The 26,597-nt window shown below is 39.0% G+C and overlaps 2 protein-coding genes across 2 annotated transcripts; both read left to right on the forward strand.

Moving 5' to 3' along the window:
- Positions 1-265: 265 nt before the first annotated feature.
- Positions 266-1,207, forward strand: LOC101826744 (olfactory receptor 9I1-like). The gene has a single exon (XM_005063786.2). It carries the CDS (start codon positions 266-268, stop codon positions 1,205-1,207), a length of 942 nt encoding a protein of 313 aa, XP_005063843.1.
- Positions 1,208-21,341: 20,134 nt separating this feature from the next.
- On the forward strand, positions 21,342-22,277 carry LOC101827001 (olfactory receptor 9Q1). Its single transcript, XM_005063787.2, has one exon. The coding sequence runs from the start codon at positions 21,342-21,344 to the stop codon at positions 22,275-22,277; it is 936 nt and encodes a 311-aa protein (XP_005063844.1).
- The last annotated feature ends 4,320 nt before the right edge of the window (positions 22,278-26,597 follow it).

Here is a 26,597-nt window from a genome sequence, read left to right on the forward strand (position 1 = left end):
ATTTGCCTGTTTTCTAATTAAGAAGCCATGTGGGATGTTTTAGTCACTTTCTCACTTTGTTATTCTTCTGTCAAAAGTGCAAATAACACAACATTGTGTGCTTCACAGGATTTATAGACCAAATAAAAGCAACCTCATGAAAATAGTGAAGTGTTTGCAAATAATGCTCATTAAGAAAACCATGTAGGTTGTAGTTTTCATATTTAATTATTAGTGGAATCTTCTTATTAACTGTTATTTTATTTCCTCAGGTGACCTTAGATTTATGGCAGACAATGGCAGCAGGGTGACAGAATTTATTCTGATGGGGTTCCAGCTTCAGGCAGAGCTGCATCTAGGTCTCTTCTTTGTATTTCTAGCATTTTATCTCATCACGATGGGAGGAAACCTCGGCATGATCCTGCTAATTCAGAGTGATCCTCGACTCCACACACCCATGTACTACTTCCTCAGCCATCTGTCCTTCCTGGATATTTGCTATTCATCTGTTATTGTTCCTCAGCTGCTGGAGACCTTGGGGACTCAGAAGACGGTCATCACTTATGAGCGCTGTGCCACCCAGTTCTTCTTTTTCACCTTGTATGCTAGTACTGAGTGCTTCCTTTTGGCCGTGATGGCCTATGACCGTTATGTGGCTGTGTGTAGTCCCCTCATCTATGCCATGGTCATGACGCCACAGACTCGCCTGGGGCTGGTTGCTGCAGCATACTTTGGTGCAATGGTAAATACTGTGGTCCGGACTGGCTGTACCTTTTCCATTTCCTTTTGTAAATCTAACAAGGTTGACTTCTTCTTTTGTGACCTCCCACCCCTGCTGAAACTTGCCTGTAGTGAGACCAAGTCAAAAGAACAGGTGATCTTCCTTTTGGCATTCCTGGTTATCACAACTAGCATTTCAGTGATTCTTATATCCTACATCTTCATTATCTGGGCTATTCTGAAGATTCGTACAGCAGGGGCCAAAGCCAAGACCTTCTCCACTTGTGCATCTCACATGATTGCAGTGGCTATTTTTTTTGGAACACTCATATTCATGTACTTGAAAGGTAACATGGGTAAATCACTCTGGGAAGACAAGATTGTGTCTGTATTCTATACTGTGGTGATACCTATGTTGAACCCTATGATCTATAGCCTGAGGAACAAGGAGGTGAAGGAGGCTCTGAAGAAAGCTTTCAAAAGAATGAAGATTTCCCAAGGAGTGTAAGACTTAAACTCCATAAGTCCAGAAGTTCCTAACAGTCCTTTGGGCATTTGTTTTGTCTTCTTAATATATGACTGTTTTCATAGTTGTATTCATATATTGAAGCAGAAAGTGAAAGTTTGGTTTCCAGAAATTTTATTAGCTCTATGATTTTGAGCAAGAAATTCTTTGTATCATTTTATCACACATAAATTTTTTATTGAGGTTTTAGAGATGGCTCAATAGTTGATAGTGTATCTTGTTCATGTACAGGACCCAAATTCAGTTCCAAGCACTAACTGTTACCTCTAGCTACAGATCCATAGGCTCTTCTGGCCTCCATGGGCTTCCTCTCTCTCTCTCACTCCCATCCCCCACATATACACACATGATTACACAATTAAAAATACTACTTTTTAAGAAGGAAAATTTCCTTTTTGCTATGATTGAAAGTCAAGAAATGTTTAGCTCACATGAAGACAGTCTGAATCAATGGCAAAGAAATTTATAATTGGAAATACATTATAAAATGTAAGATTTATTTTTATATATGTTCTGGATATTGTTGACTGTTTTAATCAGCTACTCCACTGTTTCATATGAAACTCATCTTTTAACTCTGATTATTACAAACAACAGCATGTTTCTTCTGTGGTGAAGATAAACTCTTTGGCTAAGCAGATATCAACATTGGACAAAGAAACTGAACTCACTCACTCATAAACAATTTAGGTGTTTTTCATGGAGGAATAGAAGTAACCAAACAAAAGAAGGAAGACTGGGTGGAAAGGATTTATGATTCAGGAATACTCAACTAGAGTATGTTTGCTTATTTCCAGGAGGGTATAAAGTCAAGATACTGAAGAATAAAGGGAAGAAGTAATGAATTATATTAATTATTGAAACTTTTTGATCTCGATATATAGCTAAACTGAATCTATAGCATTATACTAGTTTTTGATGAGCAAGGTTTAGAAATTCTATTTTTTTCTCATCATTATTCATGGACAGATGCTTCAATTAATCCAGATTATTTTCTGTTCTCTATTGATAGATACCACTATCTTCTCGCATCTCCTCTAGGACATTTATTTTATCGTCAGAAAACAGAGAAGGACAAATCTATCACCTTTTAATGACCCCCATTACGTGTTAGAAAACTTACTTGGGAATATCTCTATGGAGACTTCACAGTCTTGTTTGTCATTTAATTAAATATATAAAGACTACTGTGTAGCAGAGAAAACATTTGTTTGGAACATGATAAATAAAATACACAATAAATTACATATGAGTTATCCTGAATGGAATTCGAAACATGGGGCATAGTCATATACCAGGCCAGACCATTATATAGATAATTAATTTTCAAAGTTTTGGAAAGTAGAAATGAAAAATATAACAAAAACAAGAATCATGGATCATTTTTAATTTTTTAAGTAAAGCTTTAACACAGTCTGGTGTGGTTAAAACAAAGCATCCCCAAAGAACTAACATGTAGGCAGAGACCTAAATAATTAAGTATGCTGTTTTACTGAAACTATATCAGACTGGAATAACTGTGAATGCAAAGTTCTGTGAAAGCAGATGAACCAAAGAGAAGCCAGATTGAGGGAATCTTCCTTTTTTCCTGGATTTTCAAATTGGATTTTATCTTATGTTTAATGATAACTTTTTATTTTTATCAAGTTGTATCGTAGTCTCTTATTAGACACTAGAAGGTTTATGGAAAGTGATCTGGTCAAATAATTACAATAAATCAGTTTACTCTTTCAATAAAGTGCTATTAACATAATCCATTGTTCTGTTCAGTATTATATCTGAACAGGATTATATATTGAATGAAATAAATTTTTATTTAAATTAAAAACAGTCTTATTTTACATACCAATCCCAGTTCCCTCTCTGTCCCATCCTCCCATGATCCCCACCCTGCATCTATTCCCCAGGGAGGGTGAAGCCTCCCATGAGGGATCATCAAAGTCTGACACGGATTGAGGGAATCTTAGTATAAAAATGCAAGTGGTGGATTCAGGAAAAAGCAGGGTCCAGAGCCTTGCAGGTTTGCTTATGGACTTGTGAATTTTATTTCAATAGCAGGATATGACATGTTAGTTCTGACTTTCAAAAAAAAACACCCTTTTCCTGTAGTTGGTTGGGTTGGAAAGGAGGCCAGTGGGGATGGAAATAGAGGAGCATAGACTTAACTGTGTAAGAAACAGCTGGCATATTCTAGTGCATGGTGGTATATTTCTGTGAGATACAATATTATGCTCTCAAATTCATAGGAGGAAAGAAAAAACTAGCAGGTGAATAACTGTGATGAGAGATTATGACTAATTCTTAGAAAAAAGGTAAAGTTGAAAAAATATAACTTGGTGGTATCTGCCTTGGCATTTGTGCACAATAATTTACATAAGGTCTAATATTTCTATGTTCTATAGGCTATGCCAGTTATCAAATGGTTATTTTTTTAATTAATCTCATGGTCTATGCCAGGCTGTGATAGTGAGCTTAAGAAATCATTCATTACAGAGAAATTTTAAATACAAACACACATACAAAAAATTAGACTAAGGTTTCTATTCTTGATGGTAGTGGGAATTAGTTACCTCACTTTCCTACCAGTTTCTACTTTGTAGGTCAAAACTAACTTACTCACTTATAGATGAGTCATTTTATATAACTAATGTATGCTTATTAAAATGTCTGAAACAGACAAACGAATGATTTTCCCAGTATTGAGTCCATGCACAATTACTTCTGGAATACACAAGGCAGAGTAAAATGAGTTTTAGTGATTACAGGCATTGCTTTATTTTTAATATTATAATTTTGTTTTATGTATATGAGTGTTTTGCCAACAAGCATATATGGATGGTTACCATGTACATGTAGTTAGCAAAGAGGCCAGAAAAGAACCCTATATTCCTTGGATCTGGAGTTGTAGATTGTTGTGAGCTATCATGTGGAGGTTAGGAATTGAGTTCTATTCCTCTAGAAGATCAAGTGCTCTTAACTACTGAGCTATCTGTTTTGTCACAAAAGCCTAACTCATGAATTTATTGTTTTATCAGTGACACATATCAATAAATGAATGAAACTATTTACTCTCTGATCAGTATGAAGTTCTGTGCTAAGATTCCCTTAGCTCATGTAAAGGCAACTTTCATTTTTTTAAATGCCATCCTTAAATAAAATATTTTTCACTCCTTATTTTATTTTATCACTGGCCTCAGACTCAAGGATTTTCTTCATCAGCCCTTCAGGTGCTGAACTTGAAGTCCCAGGCCACCACAGAGACTCACACATAACATTTTAGAAGTAGAAAACAGTCAGTGGTTTTGCAATGGGTTTCTTTTTTCTTTACAACTTATAATCTGATTACTTTAGAAATTTGACTTTTAAATGAAAAGATTTCACAATAATATATTCGCTCAAATATACACACAAATGACACTGAAAATATGAAGAAAGTAGGATTTCAAACTGCATTTTTTTAAAGCTGGAAAAGACAAGTGGCTATATTCTGGTACTATAACAGTGGTTGTAACTAGACATACAAGATCAACAAAGTTACAAACCAGTCTAAACCCAGCATAGGTGGAAGAGAGGCTCATGTAGTGCCACCTTAGCTGAGGAGTTGTTGGCAAATGATGACTGCTGGGGGAGGGGAAAAAGTTTTCTTTGGGGCTACAGGCCCTGACAACTACATGTTCTCCAATAGATGATCCTATAGCATTGTATACACAGGCAGAATCAAATAAAATCATTGAATTTAAAACTAAAAGGAAAGTACATGAAGTTGGGAGGAAGAAGTCATGGGGAGGCATAGGAAGAACCTTGGAAGGGAAGGAATAGGGATGAATTTGTGCAAAATATATATGTATGAAATTCTCAATAAGAGAAAGTGTGGGGGGGGTACCATTGAACGAATTGGTACAGGATAATGCTTCCTGAATGTAACACCAGTAGCCTAGACAATGAGATTGACAGTTAATAAATGGGACCTCCTGAAACTGAGGAGTTTCTATAAGGCAAAGGACACAGTCAACAAGACAAAAAGGCATATCACAGAATGGGAAAAGATAATCACTAATCCCACATTTGCCAGAGGGCTGATCTCCAAAATTTACAAAGAACTCAAGAAGCAAATCTCCAAAGCACCAAAAGATGCAATTAAAAAATGGTTTACAGAACTAAACAGAGAATTCTCAATAGAGGAGTCCAAAAAGGCTGAAAGACACTTGAGAAAGTGATCAACATCCTTATCCATTAAGAAAATGAAGACCAAAATTAATCTGAGATACCATCTTACTCCTGTCAGAATGGCTAAAATCAAAAACACTGAAGACAATTTATGCTGGAGAGGATATAGAGAAAGTGGGGGGAACACTTCTCCACTGCTGGCAGGAGTGCCAACTTGTACAGCCACTTTGGAAATCAGTCTACCATAAGACCCAGCAATTCCACTTGTAGGCATATACCCAAAATATGCACATTCATACAACAACAACATCTGTTCCACTGTGTTTTGTTTCTTTATATTAATTTAAGTCAGAAACAAGCTTGTTTCACATGTCCGTCCCAGCTCAATCACCCTCCCCTCCTCTCCTCCCCTACTCACCAGGTCCCCCATTCCCTCACCCAATCTCTGATCCCCAGGGAGGGTGAGGTCCTCCATGGTAGATCTCTAGTGACTGTCATTTCATCAAGAGCAGGTCTTTGGACCTTCCCCAAGAGTCCCAGCTGAGAGAGCATCACATATTGTCGCATGGGCACTCAAAGTCTATTTATAAGCCAGGGATAAATATTACCCAAGGACCCATGGATTACCTAGGCCTCCTCCCAGACACCCAACTTCAGAGGGTCTTAGTCAGTCCCATGCTTTCTACACAGCTATCAATCTGATGTCCAAGAGCTTTCCCTTCTTCTGATCAACTGTTTCTGGGGGTTAAACCAGCCCAGTATTAACTCTTTTGCCCATCAGTTCTCTTTTTCTGACACTGGATTCCAGGAGTTCAGTTCAGTGTTTGTGGGTATCTGCCTCTGCTTCAGTCAGTCGCTGGATGAAGGTTCTGTTTCCCAGACTCTCTGGCAGTGGGATTGTATGCTGGCACTCCCCTGATTCATGTCTAAAACACATAAATGCATGAGTACATACCAGGTTTCTCTTTATGTGACTGGGCTACCTCACTTAGGATGGTTTCTTCTACTGCTGTTCATTTGCCTGAAAATTTCAAGATTCCATTGTTTTTTTTTCTGCTGAATAGTATTCCATTGTGTAAATGTTCCATATTTTCTGTATCTATGCTTCAGTTGAGGGGCATCTGGGTTGCTTCCAAGTTCTAGCTATTACAAATAATGCTACTATGAACATAGTGTAACAGATGAGCTTGTTGTATGAATGTGCATCTTTTTGATATATACCTGAGAGTTGAATTGCTGGATCTTGTTGTAGACTGATTCCATTTTCCTGAGAAATCACCATACTAATTTCCATAGTAGCTGTACAATTTGGCACTCCCACCAGCAGTAGAGGAGTGTTCCCCCTACTTTCTCCACATCCTCCCCAGCATAAACTGTCATTGGTGTTTTTGATTTTAGCCATTCTGACAGGAGTAAGATGGTATCTCAGAGTTGTTGTGATTTGCATTTCCCTGATTGCTTGGGATGTTGAGCACTTTCTTAAGTGTCTCTCAGCCATTTTAGACTCCTCTACTGAGAATTCTCTTTTTAGTTCTGTAGCTCACTTTTTGGGGGGGCATCATTTCAATATCATATGTCTAAAGTTATATACACTTATGGTTGGGTTTTCTATTTTGTTCCATTGATCCAAATGTCTGTTTTTGTGTGAACACTGTGTTACTTTTATTACTAAACTGCATTGTACTTCTGCATCAAGGTTATGCATCAATTCTGTCTCCAGGATGCTGCATTGAGTTCTTTGCCTGAATTCCTTTAAAGATAGTCTCTGATCTCAAACAAGAAATTTCCTTCCTTAAGTCACTTTTCATAGTAGTGTTTTGTCACAGCAATGGAAAACAGAACTAGGAAATGGTGCTTTATGAAGTACTATTTCTTTGCTTAGTTTAATTAAGGGATTTAGTTGTTTGTGCTTTGACATTCTGCTACAAGCTGACATTACAGAAATCAGTCGCCATTCCCAGTCTTCTTTCTTTTTTGTGTTCTTTTTTTATTTATATTTAAGTTTAAATTTAGATTAGAAACAAGGTTGCTTCACATGTCAATTCCAGGTCCCTCTCCCTTTACCTCCCCTCCTCCAGTGCCCTCCCCCCAACCTCCCCAATTGTCCCCTCATTTCCCCAGGGAGGGTGAGGCCCTCCATGGGGGTGTCCATAGTCTGTCATTTCATCCAGGGTAGGGCCTAGACCCTCCCCCAAGAGTTCAGGGTGAGAGTGCATCTCACATTGTTGGATGGGAGTCCAAAGTCCATGTGTATATTCGGGATGAGTACTGAGCTACTGCCCAAGGCTCAATGGATTACCTAGACCTCCTCACTGACACCCACATTCATGTACCCCACTTTTTGATTGGATCATTTGGTATTTTGCAGACTTGCTTTTGAGTTCTTTGTAAATTTTGGAGATTAGCCCTCTGTCAATTGTGTGGTTAGTGAATATGTTTTCCCAATTTGGGGGGTTACCTTTTTGTCTTGCTGACTGTGTCCTTTGCCTTACAGAAGCATCTCAGTTCCAGGACATCCCATGTATTAATTGTCGATCTTAGTGTCTGTGACATTGGAGTTATGTTCCAGAAGCAGTCTCCTGTCCAATTTGTTCAAAGGTGCCTCCCACTTTCTATTCTAACAGGTTCAGTGTGCTGGATTTATGTTGAGGTGTTTGATCCATTTGGATTTAAGTTTTGCGCATGGCAATAGACATGGATAATGCCAATATCCAGTTATGCCAGCATCATTTGTTAAAGATGCTTTCTAATCCTGCAAAGGTAAACAGCACACCTACTGGAAGTATAAGTAAATATTTATTGTAGAATTTACTCACAAGAGAAAATCAAGCAACCCAGATAAGCTGAGTATTTTTCTGCTGCCGAACTGGAAGTGGAAAGAGAGCGAGACGTTCTGCTAACAGTCTTTTATACCTTCCTCCGTACACACCCCTAGGCATCCCCAGTGAGGCAAAGTTTCTTTACTGCTTCAAACACCTTTTCCAAAGTATCCTTATTTGAATCAGACAGTAGTATGTCATCCATATAATGATATATTAACAAATGTGGAAATTCCTTACGAATTATTTCTAGAGGTTTTTGCGTGAAATATTGCCACAAAGCTGGGCTATTTAACATACCTTGAGGCAGCACTTTCCACTGGAATCTTTGTACCAGTCAAGAATGATTATAGGTAGGTACTGTGAAGGCGAACTTTTCTCTGTCATTTTCTTGTAACGGTATAGTGAAAAAGCAATCTTTTATGTTTATAACTATAATTGGCCAATCCTTAAGTATTAGAGAAGGTAGTGGCATCCCAGGTTGTAGAGACCCCATAGGCTGAATTAACTTGTTGATGGCTCTAATATCAGTAACCATTCTCCACTTACCAGACTTCTTCTTGATAACAAAAACAGGTGAATTCCATGCACTAGTTGACTCCTCAATATGTCCAGCATCTAGCTGTTCCTGAACTAACTTCTCCAAAGTCTCTAACTTCTCAGATGTCATAGGCCATTGACCCACACAGACAGGTTCATCTGTTAGCCATTTTAAGGGTAGAGCTTTTGATTGCTCTGTAGTTTTGGCACTAGCATCAAGTTTCTGTACAGCCTGTACATTTGGCATGTTTCCTGTACTGCCTTTCTATATTCTTTCTACCACCAAGAGCTTGTCTATAATTCCTATCTAATACAGGAGGAATGTTAGTCTGCGTATTACATTGCTGTAATAGATCACAACCCCAGAGGTTTATAGCAATATCTGCAACATATGGCTTTAACCTTCCTCTCTGTCCTTCTGGCCCAAAAAAGTCAACCCGTCTAACACTCTATTTAATTTGAGATAGGGTTCCAATCCCTAAGTATTGAATGTTACCCTCTTTTAAAGGCCAAATTGGGGGCCAAGACTTCTGATTTAGGATGATGTCATCCCTAGTGTCTAAAATGCCATTAATCATCATGTTATTTACTTTAACTAGTAACTTGGGTCTATGATATTGTATAGAAGTTTACCAAAATATATGTTTTGTATTTCCTCCTGATATAATTGGTTCATCCTCTGGAGAGAATGTATTATTCAGTGCTGTATTATTTACAATGGGCAGTGGATTTTCTAATTGTCCTGGGAGAGGCTGTCCTCCATTGTCACTGGGAATGACCAGACTACCTTGGGTTTTGGGGATTTCATGAGACCCCTGCACAAGTTTCCCAGCTGTAAAGGTCTACCTTGTCTATCTGTAGTCTACCAGCATTCCTTGGCCCAATGTCTTCCCTTTCCACACCTCCTGCAGAGACCAGAAGGCTGAGGCCTTTTGTCTGAAACATTCCTGGTAGAAGCATTATTTCTGGGAATACATGTCTGTTGAAATTTTTGGAGATTGCCTCCAAAATGCAGGCCTCTATATCATCACAGGTAGGGTATTTGGCATTCTGGTGCCTTCTCAAACCTGTAGAAATCGTTTCACCTACCCAAGCTCCTGTATTCTGACTTTTACATTCAAGGTTAGCTGTATATAGGACCCATTCCTCCAATGGCACTGATCTTTTTTTTTTTTTTTTGGTTTTACGAGACAGGGTTTCTCTGTTTTGGAGGCTGTTGGTCAAGCCTGGCCTCAAACTCACAGAGATCCACCTGCCTCTGCCTCCCGAGTGCTGGGATTAAAGGTGTGTGCCACCAACGCCCGGCTTCTGATCTTATTTTTAATGGCCAAAGTACCTGCTTGCGTTGTGGATTTGCATTCTCATATGCCAAAGATTCTATTAGGAGTCGCTTAAATTCTGGATTTGTTACTTCGACTTCTATTGCTGTGGACAATTTCTCTAAAATTCAGTGAACCCTTGGACCCTGTACTACTTTTGGGTATAGGGTTGCATTATCTCTCCTGTTTCACAAACCTCATCCAAAGTATTCAAAGCAGCTGTATGGCATAAAGATAACATGTGCTTGTCATATGCAGACTGAACCTGCGGGTCAGCATAAGCACCCTACCCTTTTCAGTTACAGATACTGGGGAAACCATAGGTGAGGGCATACCAACCTTAGGGAGATCTTTCCGGCATTTGAGCGGTGTAGGGAAACCCGTGTCCTGACCTGTTGCCTGTATGTCTGATACTGAATATCAGATTGGACATCTTTTAAGACCTGCAATCTATTTATCATTGTTTCTCTGAGCTCTTGAAGTTCTTGGGTCAAATAATTTTCTAAGGACATAATGGAATTGTTCATTTTTTTGCATTCATCATTTACACATGATTCCAAATATTTAATATTCACATCCTTAGAAAGTATCTCAATAGCATGTAAACTGCCTTCCAGAAATAACGTTCTATCAGCTAGTTTGTCATTGCTCTCAGACATGGAACAAATCTTTTCTGTTAGCATTTCAATTTTATGTTCCAGTCTTTGTAGTTTGCTAGTGAAATCATCAAACATGGAACAGTTTTGTTGGTTAAACATTTCAACATTATGTTCCACTTCTTCTATTCTGTCTGTTGAATCGATAGATATGGAACACATTTTTCCTGAAAGTAATTCAATTTTATGCTCCGTCTCTTTAAACCTGTTTGTCAGATCTACATTATCATTTTTAATATCCTGAACATTTTTTACTGAACCTTCCTTACTATCCTGCAAGGAATTTTCCATTTCCTGAATTTTTTGTACTAGGATTTCATAACCATCCTGCAATGACTGTATGACCTGTATAAGTTTGTCATATTTTGTCCTAATTTTGAACCATTTCTTTAGCAAAGTTATATGGATTATGAAACTAATAATCACCATCGTGGGTATAAAGTACCTTCCAGGTAGGTCCTCAACCCTTTCTAACATCCCATCCATACAAAACCAAGAAAATTCTTAACATCCTGCATTGTAATGCTAGTTGCCATTGTATAAAGCAGTTAAGTTTGTTACCAGTGGAGTTCTATTCAGGTCAAATTCAGCAGGCCACCAGTGAAAGAACACGTGGCCGCGAGAAAAATCTCCGAAGACCATTTAACCTTACCAGCAGGTAGAAGGTACTGGTTCCCGGAAGTGGGAATTGTGCCTTGTTGAGCAAAGTGGTGGGGAACTTAGCAAAAGGAGAATTCATGTGTGCCTGGGCCGGCTGTGGTTGGGCTGAGAAGCAGCCACTTTCAGGGCACCTGGATCCAGGTTCCGGAACTTTTGACACCAAAATGATGGTGCAATGATAAATGGCACACTTACTGAAAGTATAAGTAAGTATTTATTGTAGAAATTACTCACAAGAGAAAAACAAGCAATCCAGATGAGCCGAGTATTTTTCTGCTGCCAAACTAGAAGCTGGAAAGAGAGCAAGAAGTTCTATTGTCATTTATACCTTCCTCAGTACATGCCCCTAGCCATCCCCAAAAGTGGGCCTGGCTAGTTATGTAGTTCACCACCTGCATCCATATATGTCTCTAGTCATGCCTAAAGTGGGTGTCATTAGCAGTACGGTAAGCCACCCTTTTATTACCTCATCTGTATGTGCCTCTAATATGCCACATGGCTAATGGTGGAGTACCAAATTTCACCCTACAGCTTTCTTTTTTCCTTTGCATAATTTTAGCTTCTTTGTCAAAGATCAGGTGTTCATATGTGGTGAATGGGTTAATGTCGGCATGTTCAATTCGATTCCATTGGTGTATCTGTCTATTTTTGTGCCAATACCAAGCTGTTTTCAGGACTATAGCTCTGTAATAGAGCTTGAAGTCAAGGATGGTGATGCCTTATACCCAAAAGATGCCCATTCATACAACAAAGATGTCTGTTCCACTATGTTCATAGCAGCTTTATTTGTAATAGCCAGAACTTGGAAGCAACCTAGATGTCCCTCACCCGAAGAGTGGATAGAGAAAATGTGGTACATCTACACAATGGAGTACTATTCAGCAGAAAAAAATAATGGAATCATGAGATTCGCAGGCAAATGGATGACACTAGAAGAAACCATCCTGAGTGAGGTAACCCAGTCACAAAAAGAGAAACATGGCATGTACTCTCTCATATATGGATTTTTAGACATAGATCTGGGGAATGCCAGCCTACAATCCTATGGCCAGACAGTCTGGGAAACAGAAACTACATTTAGTGGCTGGTTAAGTACTGAGCTGAACTCAAGAAAGCCAGTATCAGAGAGGGAGGACTGATGATCAAAGGGATTAAGACTGGGCTGGTTTAACCCCCAGAAACAGCTGACCAGACAAAGGTTAACTCTTGAATCCCAGGCATCAGCCTGGGAATCCAGCATGGGACTGATCAAGACCCCCTGAATCTGGGTGTCAGTGAGGAGGCCTAGGTAATCTATTGAGCCTTGGGCAGCAGATCAGTACCCATCCCAAGTATACACACGGACTTTGGACTTCCATAGAACAATGTGAGGTGCACTCTCACCCTGAACTCTTGGGGAAGGGTCTAGGCCCTGCCCTATATGAAATGACAGACTATGGACACCCCCATGGAGGGCCTCACCCTCCCTGGGGGAACGAGGGGATAATGGGGGGGAAGAGGGGAGGGTACGGGAGGAGGGGAGGGAAAGGGAGAGGGACCTGGAACTGACTTGGGAAGCAACCTTGTTTCTTATCTAAATTTTAAAAAAAAGAATAAAAAAAATAGAAAAAAGAATCAAAACACACACACACACACAAAAAAACTGTGACTACGTACAACTTATTGTTCAATGATTGGAAATGTGTGAATTAGTAACATATTTCAATTTCCATTTTTATGATTTCTGTATTTTATAAATTATGTATCATTTTATAACTGTTCGTGTAAGAGGAAAAAAAAGAAGAATTGTTTGTCTGCAAAGAGGAAGCAAGGGAGGTAGGAAATGTGACAGTGTGAAAAGTTGCTTTGTCCTTGTGTCCTATCCTTATTACAATTACAGGAGATGTTCAGATTTAATAAACAATAACTGGTTAAAAAAAAAGGGATGGTGATGCCTACAGATGCTGCCTTTTTAAACAGGGTTGTTTTGGCTATCCAGCTCTTTTGTTTTTCCATACAAAGTTAAGAATTGTTCTTTCAAGGTCTGTGAAGAATTGTGCGGTGGTATTAATGGGGATTGCTTTAAATCTGTATATTGCTTTCGGTAAGATTGCCATTTTTACTATGTTGATCCTACCTATTCAAGAGCATGTGAGATCTTTCCTTCTTCTAGTGTCTTCCTTAATTTCTTTCTTTAAAGACTCAAAGTTCTTGCAATACATGTCTTTACTTGTTTTGTTAGTGATACCCCCAAGGTATTTTATGTTGTTCATGGCAATTGTAGAGGGTGATGTTTCACTGCTTTCTTTATCAGCCCTTTTATCATCTGGATGTAGTCAGGCTAATGATTTTCTTGAGTTGGTCTTGTATCCTGCACTTTGCTGAAAGTATTTATCAGCTTCAGGAGTTCCCTGGTAGAGTTTTTTTGGGTCATTTATGTAAACTATCATATCATCTACAAATAGTGAAAGTTTGACCTCTTTCTTTCCAATTTGTATCCCCTTGATCTCCTTTTGTTGACTTATTGTTCTAGCTAGAACTTCAAGTACAATATTGAAGAGGTATGGAGAGAGTGGACAGCCTTGTTTTGTTCCTGATCTTAGAGGAATTGTGTTGAGTTTCTGTCCATTTAGTTTGATGTTGGCTGTTGGTTTGCTGTATATAGCTTTTATTATGTTGAGGTAAGTTCCTATTATCCCAGATCTCTCCAAGACCTTTATCATGAAGGGGTGTTGGATTTTGTCAAAGGCTTTTCCAGCATTCAGTGAGATGATCATGTGATTTTTGTTTGTAAGCTTGTTTATATGGTGGATTACATTGATGGATTTTTGTATGTTGAACCAATCCTGCATGCCTGGGATGAAGCCTACTTGATCATGGAGGATGAGTTTTCTGAAGTGTTCTTGGATCTGATTTGCCAGCATTTATTGAGTATATTTGCATCAGTGTTCATGAGGGATATTAGTCTGAAGTTATCTTTCTTAGTTATGTCTTTGTGTGGCTTGAGTATCAAGGTTATTGAAGCCTCGTAGAAAGAGTTTGGCAAAAACCCTTCTCCTTCTATTGCATGGAATAATTTGACAATAATTGGTATAAGCCGTTCTTTGAATTTCTGGTAGAATTCTTCACTGAGATGATCTGGTCCTAGGCTTTTTTTGGTTGGCAGATTTTGATGACTGCTTCAATTTCCTTAAGGGTTATATATCTATTTAAATTGCTTATCTGTTCTTGATTTAATTTTGGCAAGTAATATCTACCCAGAAAATTGTTCATTTCCTTTAGATTTTCAAATTTTGTGGAGTACAGGTTTTCAAAGTATGACCTGATGATTCTCTGGATTTCTTCAGTGTGCGTTGTTATGTCCCCCTTTTCATTTCTGATTTTGTTGATTTTCATGTTCACATTCTGCCGTTTGGCAAGTTAGGATAAAGGTTTGTCTATCATGGTGATTTTCTCAAAGAACCAACTCTTCCCTACATTGATTCTTTGTATTGTTTCCCTAGTTTCAGCTTCATGGATTTCAGCCCTCAATTTGACTATTTTCTGGCATCTACTCCTCCTGGGTGAATTTGCTTCTTTTTATTCTATACCTTTCAGTTGTGTTGTTAATTCTCCAGTGGAACTATTCTCCACTTTCTTCAATTGGCCACTTATTGCTATAAAATTCCCTTGTAGCACTGCTTTCAAAGTGTCCCATAGGTTTGGGTATGTTGTCTCTTCAATCTCATTGAATTCTAGGAAGTCTTTAATTTCTTTTTTTATTTCTTGATTGACCCAGGGATGGTGCAATTGTGCATTTATTCAACTTCCATGAGTTTGTAGGGTTTCTGAAATTTGTGTTGTTGTTGAATTCTAATTTTAAAGCATGGTGGTCTGATAAGGTTCATGGAGTTATTCCATTTTTTTTGTACTTGTTGCCAAGCATGTGGTTGATTTTTGAAAAGCTTCCATTTGGTGCTTAGAAGAATGTACATTCATTTTTATTTGGGTGGAATGTTATATAGATGTCTACTAATACCAATAGGGTCATAACTTTGATTAGTTCCTTTTCTTATTTGTTAAGTTTCTTTCTGGTAGTCCTGTCTAGAGGGGAGAGTGGAGTGTTGAATTCTATCATTGTAAGAGTGTGGGGCTTTGCATGTGATTTGAGTTTTAGTAATGTTTCTTTTATGAGCATGGGTGCCTTTGTATTTGGGGCATAGATGTGCAAATTTGAAACTTCTTCTTGGTGGATTTCTCCTGTGATGAGTATGAAGTGCTCTCCTTCATCTCTTTTGATTGATTTTATTTTAAAATCTAATTTGTTAGATATTAGGATTGTTACCCCCGCTTGTTTCTTGGGTCCATTTGATTGGAAAATCTTTTCCCAACCTTTAACTCTCAGGTAATGTCTGTCTTTGAGGCTGAGGTATGTTTCTTATATGCAGCAGAAGGATGGATTCTCTCTTCTAATCCATTCTGTTAGCCTGTGTCTTTTTATGGGTTAGTCAAGACCATAAATATTGAAGGATATTAATGACCATTGATTGCTCATTCTTGTTACTTTTGGAATAGTTGATGGTGGTGGAATTATAAGTGGATTTCCACCTCTTTTCTTTTGGCTGTTGGTAAGGTGGAATTATCTATTGCCTATGTTTTTCTGGTTGTAATTAACTCTCTTCATTTAGGGTTTTCCTTCCAGAACTTTCTGTAGGGCTGGATTAGTGAATAAGTATTGTTTAAAGCTGGTTTTGTCATGGAACATCTTGTTTTCTCCATCTATAGTGATTGAAAGCTTTGCTGGGTGGGTGTGGCAGCCTAGGCCAGCATCCATGGTCTCTAAATGTTGGTAGAATATCTATCCAGGACCTTCTGGCTTTCATTGTCTCCACGGAGAATTCAATTCAGGTGTGATTTTGATAGGTTTGACTTTGTACATTACTTGGCCTTTTTCCTTTGCTGCTCTTAATAGTATTTCTTTATTCTGCATGTTAGGGGTTTTTATTATTATGTGGCAAGGTGACTTCCTTTTGTGGTTCACTCTATTTGGTGTTCTGTTGGCTTCTTGTACTTTCATTGGCATGTCTTTCTTTAAGTTGGGAAAGTTTTCTTCTATGATTTTGTTGAATATGCTTTCTGTCCCTTTGAGGTGGATTTCTTCACCTTCTTCTATACCTATTATTCTTAGGTTTGGTCTTTTCACGGTGTTCCATATTTCCTGGATACTTTGTGTTAGGGATTTGTTGGACTTAAGATTTTCTTTGGTTAAGCCGGGCAGTTGTGGCGCATGCCTTTAATCCCAGCATTCGGGAGGCAGAGGCAGGCGGATCGCTGTGAGTTCGAGGCTGGGCTGGACCGACAGCCTCGAAAACAATACAGAGAAACCCTGTCTCATAAAAACCAAAAAAAAGAGATTTTCTTTGGTTGATGAATCAATTTTTCATAGTGTTTCTTCAATACCTGAGATTCTCTCTTCCATCTCTTGTATTCTGTTGGTTATGCTTGTATCTATAGTACCTGACCATTTGCTCAGCTTTTCTATTTCCAGCCTTCCTTCAGATTGTATTTTTTTATTGTCTCTGTTTAAGCTTTCAACCCTTGCACTGTTTGAATTGTTTCTTGTAAGTTTTGCTTTGTATTTTCCTCTATTTCTTGCATTTGTTGAATTTTTTGGTTTGTGTTTTCTTCTATTTCTTGCATTTTTTGGATTGGTTTTTTCCTCCATTTCTTGTATTTTTTGGTTTGCTTTTTTTTCCATGTCCTTAAGGGTTTTTCTCATATGTTCTTTGAAGGCCTCTATCATTTTCATGAATTTTTTTTGTTTGTTTTTGTTGGGACTTGGAAGCTGGCATTCGCTGGGTGGTCTGAATCCCATCAGCCTGGGATCCCCACTGCACAAAGTCCTCAGGTCTCCAGTGCTTCTGCTTATGCCACCAGAAGTTAGGCTGGCCTCACCTCTCCTGTCCTGTGGGTGGAGAATGGGACTTGGGAGCTGGCAATCTCTGGGTGGGCTGAATCCTGTTGAGCTGGGATCTACCTGTTCCAATATGTGTATAGCAGCACTATTTGTAATAGCCAGAAACTGGAAGCAACCTAGATGCACCTCAACTGAAGAGTGGATAGAGAAAATGTGGTACATTTACACAATGGAGTACTACTCAGGGGAAAAAATGGACTCTTGAATTTTGCAGGCAAATAAACAGCACTAGAAAAAAACCATCCTGAGTGAAGTTAACCCAGTCACAAAAAGAAAAACATGTTATGTACTCACTCATATATGGATTTTAGACATGAATCAGGGGAGTACCTACAATACCACTGCCAGAGACTCTGGGAAACAGGAAGGACCCTAAGAGACATATACATGGTACCCCAGAGAAGGTGGAATGAGACCAGATCTCCTGAGCAGAGAGAGGGGAGGGACAAAGAGAGGGGGAGAAGAAGAGGGGAGAGGAGGACATGGGGGAGCTGGATGGTTGAATCGGGGGAAGAATAGAGTAGAGCAGGATGAAAGAGAGCATTTTAGGTTTAAGGGGAGATCTGGCACTAGTGAGATTTCCAGGGATCTACAAGGATGATACCAACTGGAAAACTAAGCAATAGTGAAGAGAATACCTTAAATGTGCTTCTCTGATAATAAGTTTGACAACTATCTTATATGCTATCCTAGAACCTCCATCCAGTGACAGAAGAAATCAGAGGCAGACACCCACAGCTAAACACTGAACTGAACTTGTGGAACCCAGTGACAGAGAGGGGAGAGTGATGAGCTGAGCAAAGGGGTAAAGACTGGGCTGGTGAAACCAGAGAAACAGCTGAGCTGAACAAGGGGGAGTTCTTGGACCCCAGACTGATGACTAAGATGCTAGCATGGGACTGATCCAGACCCCCTGAATGTGGGTGTCAATGAGGATGCCTAGGCAATCCATAGGACTTGGGTTAGTAGATCAGTTTATATCCCTGGCATACAAATGGACTTTGCATGCTCATCCTACAATGAGGGATGCTCTCTCAACCTAAACACTTGAGGGAGGGCCTAGGCCCTTCCATGAATGATATGACAGACTCTGGAGATCCTTCTTGGAAGGCCTCACCCTCCCTGGGGATTGGAGTGGAGACTGCGTGGGGGGTTTGGGGGGATTGATGGTGGGGTGGGTGAGGAGAGGCGGGAGAGGGAGCCAGGACTGACATGTGAAACTAGCTTGTTTCTAATATAAATATAAAATAAAAATAAAATATCTAATCAATGAAAAACACAGCATTAACACTTTAACTGTAAAATTTTGCAAATGTGCTTTTTTATATGCATGTATGTATTTGTGAATGTATATATACATATATACATATATATATTAATTTGAATGAATGAACATAGATATGAGCTAAACTAACTAGATTATCATTACAAGGGCAGCAGTTGATGGAAAATAAAAGCATAACACCTATAATTCTTGATCCTATGCCCTTAAAAGAAGGATGTGTTTGCAGATTTTCTTTTGTTTGTGGAGTATGAGAGTAATAGTCAGGCATTGGGACCTGATGCTGGGGGAGCAGCTGTATTTTCTCCTCTGTGACAGGGACCAGGTTCCTTGTTAAGAATTCACATAGGTAATAGATGTCTTTCCTCAGAGACCATTTTAAACACTCTGTGGGCATCTCAGAGTTTTATAACCAAAATTAGTGTCCTCTCTTAAATGTGTTTGTGATAGAGTTGGCAGTACATAAGAAAAGGCTGTTCCCAGCCTCTGCTGACTGTGTCTAATGTGTAATTGATCAACTCTCGGGATGAAAAATGCATCCTGGCAAGATATAGTAGATTCTGGAAACAAACAAACAAACAAACAAACAAACAAAAATCTTTGGCATGGCATATGGCAAGAAGAATCTCAACAATTATTGTAATAAGAGTCTGTTAAGGCATTATTATGCTCTAGTTGATTTATATGGTGTGTGTGTGTGTGTGTGTGTGTTTAGGAAAGAAAGGGTCTCCGAGGAGCTAAGACTTTTTCAGTCTCATAACTAAAATTGTAGTAGATGAACAGGAACCAACAACCCTCTTATAGCCCAGGGCAGTAGAGCCTCCATTATATCATTAGGTTACTTCTTTGCCAGGGAGATGGAATACAATAACCTTGTTTAGACTAAGGGTAAGTAGTGGATAAAGAGAAATGAGGATCATTGGGGTAAAACCAAACTTGAATTCGGATGATCAAACTGACCCGGCTCTCTTAACTGATGATATTCAGTCCAATGACCAGAATTTATTCCCTTTATCATTCTCCCTAGTACCTTGGTCCAGTACTAACCTAGCTATCAAAGATTTATGCTGTAATGTTTTCTAACATCTTGCCTGCCCTGCTGCACTGGAATTTAGCCAAACTACACTCTATTCACCATTTGAGTTTTTTTGACTTAATGGTGGACATTTCCTAAATGAGAGCTATTGGAAGAAACCAAGAAATCATGTAAAATCAATTACAAGGTAAGCAGTTTCTAGCATATGTACATCTTTGTGCCTAATGGCAGTTAGATCATTTCCTAGCTGTGTTGTCTTGGACTTGATGCTTAAGTGTGTTCTTAGTTTCCTCATCCACAGAAAGAACATTCATTTATAAAGTCATGAAGATTAAATGAATTAATGCTTATGTCATATCAATGTTTTTTAATATTGAAAATATTGTTCTGATAAAAACCTATTTTTGTAAAAATAAGCACTTTATTTCTGCTTAGTAGTAAATTTTAAGGTTATAGACAGAATTACAAAACCTAGAAAGAACTTGCTTTAGTCACTGATATTTTTCATTAGCTGTACTGGTCTCATGTGTTCTGACTTTGTAACTGGAATACTGTCACAGTACTGATTTTCTTCAAGGTATTTCCCATCTTATTTAATAACTTCATTCTATAAAATATGGTAAGCCATTACTGAGTGATGAATTCCCAGGGGATATTTACTGTCTGGTAAAGAAATAATGAAGGGAGGCTTCTTATAAAAACTTGAGATGTGAGAATCAGTGTAAGCACTGGGGACAGGAAAGGTAAGATATTCTAGACAGAAGTTGTGCTTGAAGCACAGACACATCAGTGAAGGGAGGAATATTAAGGCTGCCAATAATTCAGTACATCTGTGGAAATTATGGGAAAATGAGGTGTCTCTGTGTGTGCCAGGACCGAGAAGGAAGGTGGTTAAACAAGGAAGTAAGTAGGGGAACTATCATAGATAGTACCAACAGGTTGAGAATGCTAAGCAATTCCTGCTCTTGACAGGGTTCCATGACTACATTTATTTCAAATGAGTGAGACATGATCAAATTATCCTGAGTGAGGTAACCCAGTCGCAAAAAGACAAACATGGTATATACTCACTCATATATGGATTTTAGACATGGATCAGGATAGTGCCAGTCTGCACTTCCACTGATAGAGAGTCTGGGAGACAGGAAAGAACCTAAAAGATATGCATATATGCATAGTACCCAAAAGAAGAGGATTGAGACAAGATCCTCTGAAATAACAACATTTTAATTGCTATCAAATTAAAAACAGTGGCAATGATTGGTAAGAAGTTACTTTGAGTCAGGAATGAGGGAGAATGAGGAATGGTGGTTGAATCTGGAGAAGAGATGACAAGGGCTGAAAATAGGGGAGAAGCTGGACCATTGAGGAAATACGGCAGAATCCTGAGATGGCCAGCATCATGGTAGGAAAATGACCATAAATTGCTGTAAAGACTCTGCTGTATTTGCAGGGTTCACACAGCTACTTTGTAATGCCAGTGGAATTATCCACTCTCTTGTTGGGCACATGTGTGCGTGTGTTTTATTTTCCCTTCGGTATCCTAGGATGACTATCACGGAACTCCCTTGAAGGAAGGAATTAAGACCTACCATGTTTAAAGTTCCATCATATGTTAAAAGGTGAACACTGTACTTGTAAGCACATCCTGCATGCAGCATCCTGACTTGCTTCTAATGCTCTCTCAGGTATCACTGACTTCATGGCCCAGGCAAACCTCACTTTGGTGACAGAGTTCCTCCTCATAGCGTTCACTGAACACCCAGAACAGGGGCTGCCTCTGTTCTACCTGTTCTTATTTATGTATCTCTTCACTTTACTGGGGAACTCAGGCATGATTGTTTTGATCCGCATGGATCGCCGGCTCCACACCCCTATGTACTTCCTTCTAAGCCATCTCTCTTTCATGGACATCTGCTACTCCTCTGTCACTGTTCCTCAGACAATGGCCGTTCTGTTGGAGCATGGGGCTGCTTTAGCCTATGCACGCTGCGTGGCTCAATTTTTCCTGTTTACCTTCTTTGGCTCCATCGATTGCTACCTCTTAGCCCTCATGGCTTATGACCGCTATGTGGCCGTGTGCCAACCTCTGCTTTATGTCACCATCATGACACAGAAGGCCCTCCTAAGTTTTGTGGCTGGGGCTTATGTTGCCGGTCTCCTCAGTGCTTTGGTGCGAACAAGCACAGCATTCTCCCTCTCATTTTGTGGAAACAATGAGATCGACTTCATATTCTGTGACCTTCCTCCTCTGTTAAAGCTGACCTGTGGGGAGAGCTACCCACAGGAATTGGTGATCATTGTGTTTGCCATTTTTGTCATCCCTGCCTGCATGGTGGTAATTATGGTTTCCTATCTGTTCATCATTGCGGCCATTCTGAGAATCCCTTCGGCAGGAGGTCGCGTCAAGACCTTCTCAACCTGTGCCTCCCACCTCACCGCAGTGTCACTCTTCTTTGGCACCCTCATCTTCATGTACCTGAGAGACAAATCCGGCCAGGCTTCAGAAAAGGATCGGGTAGTGTCTGTATTCTACACAACAGTAATTCCCATGTTGAATCCACTCATTTACAGCCTGAGGAACAAGGAAGTGAAGGATGCTCTAAGGAACGTTCTTAATAGAGTCAAGGCTGCCTAACCTCTTCCTACCTTGGGAAACTATCTGTTTTCTAATGTCAGCACTTTAGGATTGTTTATTCACACAATTCCCAATATTTAAATGATACAGGGTTTATAAGAAGTGAGAATGTTGAGATCCAGGGAGAAGCAAGAACAAATGTAAAGAAGAGATTTGAGTGGAACATTAATATTAATGTTTTATTATATTTCCTCCATTAAATACATACTATAAAACCATTAATATACTGATTCATCTATTTGTTCATCAAACTGTGTTATCCTTTATTCACATCAATGTAAGTTGCATGAAACAGTGTTAACACACTATCACTATGTTCTTTAAAACCGTGTTTTCATTTGAGATTAAAAATTTAGAATATATTTAGAATATAAATAAAAACTTTTTGAGATATGGCTCTATGTAGTCTACTATGATCTCAAACTCTCTATGCACGTGAGGATGATCTTGAATTTCTGATCTTCCTCTACCTTATGATTTCTGTAATTAAAATTCTCCATTACTTGCTAGACTTAGGCAACTTAGGATCAAACATAGGACATTATGTTTGGTAGGCAGGAATTATCCTACCCAATTGTATTATCTACTAGCTTTAGATGACATTTTAAAAGTGGATAGGGTGGGGGGGGAGAAGGTGAGTGGAATGGCAGGACAGGAGGGAGAGGTTGTTTTAAAATAAATAATAACAATAATAAAATATTTATTTATTTTCACTTATTTGTGTATGTGCTATTGTGTGTGTTAGAGAGAGAGAGAGAGAGAGAGAGAGAGAGAGAGAGAGATTGAGAGAGAACGACATTCAATTTCCATGAGTTTATAGGGTTTCTGCAATTTGTGCTGTCGTTAAGTTCTAACTTTAAATCATGGCGATCCAATAAGATACAGTGGTTTATTCCACTTTCACTTTTTTACCTGCTGAAGTTTGCTTTGTTACCCAATATGTGGTTGATTTTAGAGAAGATTCTATGGAGTGCTGAGAAGAAGGTATATTTGTTTGTGTTTGGATGGAATGTTCTATAAATGTCTGCTAAACCCAATTGAATCATAACTTCTGTTAGTTCCTTTATTTCTCTGTTAATTTTCTGTCTGGTAGTAGTCAGTTAACCTGGGTCTTTTTGTAGGTGAATTGAGACCATTAATGTGGAATTATCTATTGCCTATGTTTTTGTGGGTGTAGCTAACTTCCTTGTGTTGGAGTTTTCCTTCCAGTACTTTCTCCAGGGCTGGATAAGTGGATATGTATTGGTTAAATCTGGTTTTGTCAAGGAATATATTGTTTTCTCCTTCCATAGTGACTGAAAGCTTTTCTGGGTATGGTAATTTGGACTGGCATCTGTGGTCCCTTAGTGTCTGTAGAACATCTATCTGGCACTTTCTTGTTTTCAAAGTTTCCCTTGAGAAGCCAGGTGTAATTCTGATAGATCTGCCTTTATGTTACTTGGCCATTTTCCTTTGCAGCTCTTAATATTTTTCCTTACTCTGTATGATTATTATTTGGGGAAGGGACAACTTTTTTGGTTCAGTCTATTTGATGGTCTGTAAGTGTTTTCTACTTCTATAGACATGTCCTTCTTTAAGTAAGGAAAGTTTTCTTCTATGATTTTGTTGAATATGTTTTCTCTGCTTTTGAGCTGGACTTCTTTACTTTCTTCTATATATGTTATTCTTAGGTTTGGTCTTTTCATGGTACCCCATATTTACTGTATATTCTGTGCTAAGAATTCTTTGGTGTTAACATTTTCTTTGGTCAATGAATCTAATGTTTCTTCAACACCTTAGATACTCTCTTCCGTTTCTTGTATTCAGCTACTTATGGTTTGCATCTGTAGTTTCTTATTGTTTACCTACATTTTCCTTCCCCAACATTCACTCAGTTTGTGTTTTCTTTATTTCTTCTAGTTCAGTTTTCAAGTCTTGAACTGTTTGATCTCTTTTCATCACCTTTTTGATTGTTCTTTTTTTTTCTTTTTTGTCTTTCCTTGCTCTTTAAAAAGGATTTGTTGATTTCTTCCATTTTTTTGGTTGTTTTTTCCTTCATTTCTTTAAGAAAGTTTCTCATTTCCTCCTCAAGGGCCTCTATCATCTTCATAAAGTTATTTTTAAGGTTGTTTTCTTCTGCTTCATTTGAGTTGGAATATTCAGGTCTTGCTGATATAGAACCCCTAGTCTCTGGTGGTGTCATATTACTCTTTATGTTGTTGAATGTGTTCTTTTTTGCTTTGTTTTTCAAGACAGGGTTTCTCTTTAGCTTTGGAGCCTGTCCTAGAACTTGCTCTTTAGATCTGGTAGGTCTTGAAGTCACAGAGATCTACCTTCCTCTGCTGATGGGGGAAGTCCTGTGTACATGTCAATAAAGCACTGTTGGCCAATAGGGAAGTAAGATAGGTGAGACTAGGAGTCAAGGAGGACTCTGGGTAGGAGAAACACAGGAAGTCAAGATGTAACTGCCATGGGGTAGGAAGCCTGGAAATTTCTCCAGTAAGAGAAATACTTAGATTAACAATTATGGGATAAATACTTAAGTCAGAGCTAGCCAGTAAGAAACAAACAAGGCCAACAGCTTCATAATTAATATAGCCTCCTGTGTGTTATTTGGGACTGATTCGGCTCTGGAACCAGGCTGGAGGGAAGGCTTCCCTTTACACTCTGCCTCCTCAGTGTTGGGATTAATGGCATGTACCACCACTGCCCAGCTTGAATGTCTTCTTATACTGTCATTTACCCATCTCTTCCTCCAGTGGATGCAGGTGGAACCTGTGATTCAGGAGGTCTCTTTTCCTCCAATTGGGCTAAGTGGGTTTTGGCTTATGTGGTCATTCTTCCTTTCCTGGTGAGAGTGGGATCAAGTGCTGGATGATTTTGGGTATGGGGATGCAGCCTCCAGGTCTCTGGGGTTTTGGTTGGTAGGGATGGGGAGTGCAAAGTACCCCAGGCCATTAGGACCTAGATGTTAGGGGCCTCCTGGTGGGGGATGGATGGCCCACACATTCACCTCTGCCGTTTGGAGGTGGGGTTAAGGCTACAAAAGTGGTAGATGCTGTGGTAGATGTTTTGGGGTCTGGGGGTGCAGCCCACAAGTCTCTGGGGCTTTGGTGTGTGTTGATGGTAAGTGTAATGTGCCCCATGTGATTAGGACATAGATGTTATAGGTCTCCAGCAGGGGTGAAGAGGGTTGGCCCAGGCACTCACCTCTCTCGGTGGGGGTGGGGCCAAGGATACAATGGAGGCAGATGTGGTGCTGGATGGTTTGGGTGTGGGGAGACTGCCCCCATGTCTCCAGGGCTTTGTTGGGCAGAAGTTGGGAGCACAAAATCCTCCAGGCTATGTAGCCTACCTGTTTCTAAATAGAACAGAGGATGAGATTAAGGGGGGTTGGCAGGATGTGGGGGAAGAAATGGGAGGAGAGGAAGTAGGGAAAATGTTGATGGGATGTAAAATAAATGAATAAACAAATAAAATTTTAAAGATTAAAACATTTCTTGTGAAAAGTGAAATATTTTATTCTAATGTTTTGTTCCTGGATACACTTTAACTGCTTTTACAGTCATGAGACACACTTCAAACTTCTCTCCCCAAAGTGTTAACCCCATCAACCATCAAAGGTTGAATAAATATTTCTTCCCTGAAAGATGCAAAACACCACCTTCACTGTACACATGCTTCTTGTACACACTTAGATGTGTCTTCTGGGGTTTTTATTTGATCTAGAGATATATTTCCAATTATTTCAAAAATATTTTTCTTCACACTAAGCTTCCATGTCAGGATAGTTTACACCTGTCTCCCATTTTATTTTCCCAAATTTTCCTGGTTGTGTCCACCCAGTTTTCCTTTTTTCTCACATTATTTCCTCTGGGAATAATTTATTCCTAATACTATGCTATTTTTAGTAGAATTCTCCTTATAATATGATGATGTTTTTAAATAGATCACTTGGAAAGCAAATAGAAGAGACCATTTCATCTCTTGAACAAATCATGCCTGAAGCCATCCAGATCAAGTTGAAAATTATAAATTTCATACTGCTCTATAGAGTGAAGCCTTTTTCTTGTCAGCTGATTTGGTTTTTTCCCTGGGCTTTGCCTCATTGTACTCCCCAAATAACACACAAGACACTGTATTAATTATGAAGCTGTTGGCCTTGCTTGTTTCTTACTGGCTAGCTCTGACTTAAGTATTTATCCCATAATTGTTAATCTAAGTATTTATCTTACCGGAGAAAAGTTCTGGACATCTTACTTCTCTAGTGGGCTACATCTTGACTCTCTGTGTTTCTCCTACCCAGAGTCCTCCTGGACTCCTAGTCCCACCTATCTTGCT

The sequence above is a fragment of the Mesocricetus auratus genome, unplaced genomic scaffold (genome assembly GCF_017639785.1).
Source record: "Mesocricetus auratus isolate SY011 unplaced genomic scaffold, BCM_Maur_2.0 Super-Scaffold_4256, whole genome shotgun sequence".
Lineage (NCBI taxonomy): Eukaryota > Metazoa > Chordata > Mammalia > Rodentia > Cricetidae > Mesocricetus > Mesocricetus auratus.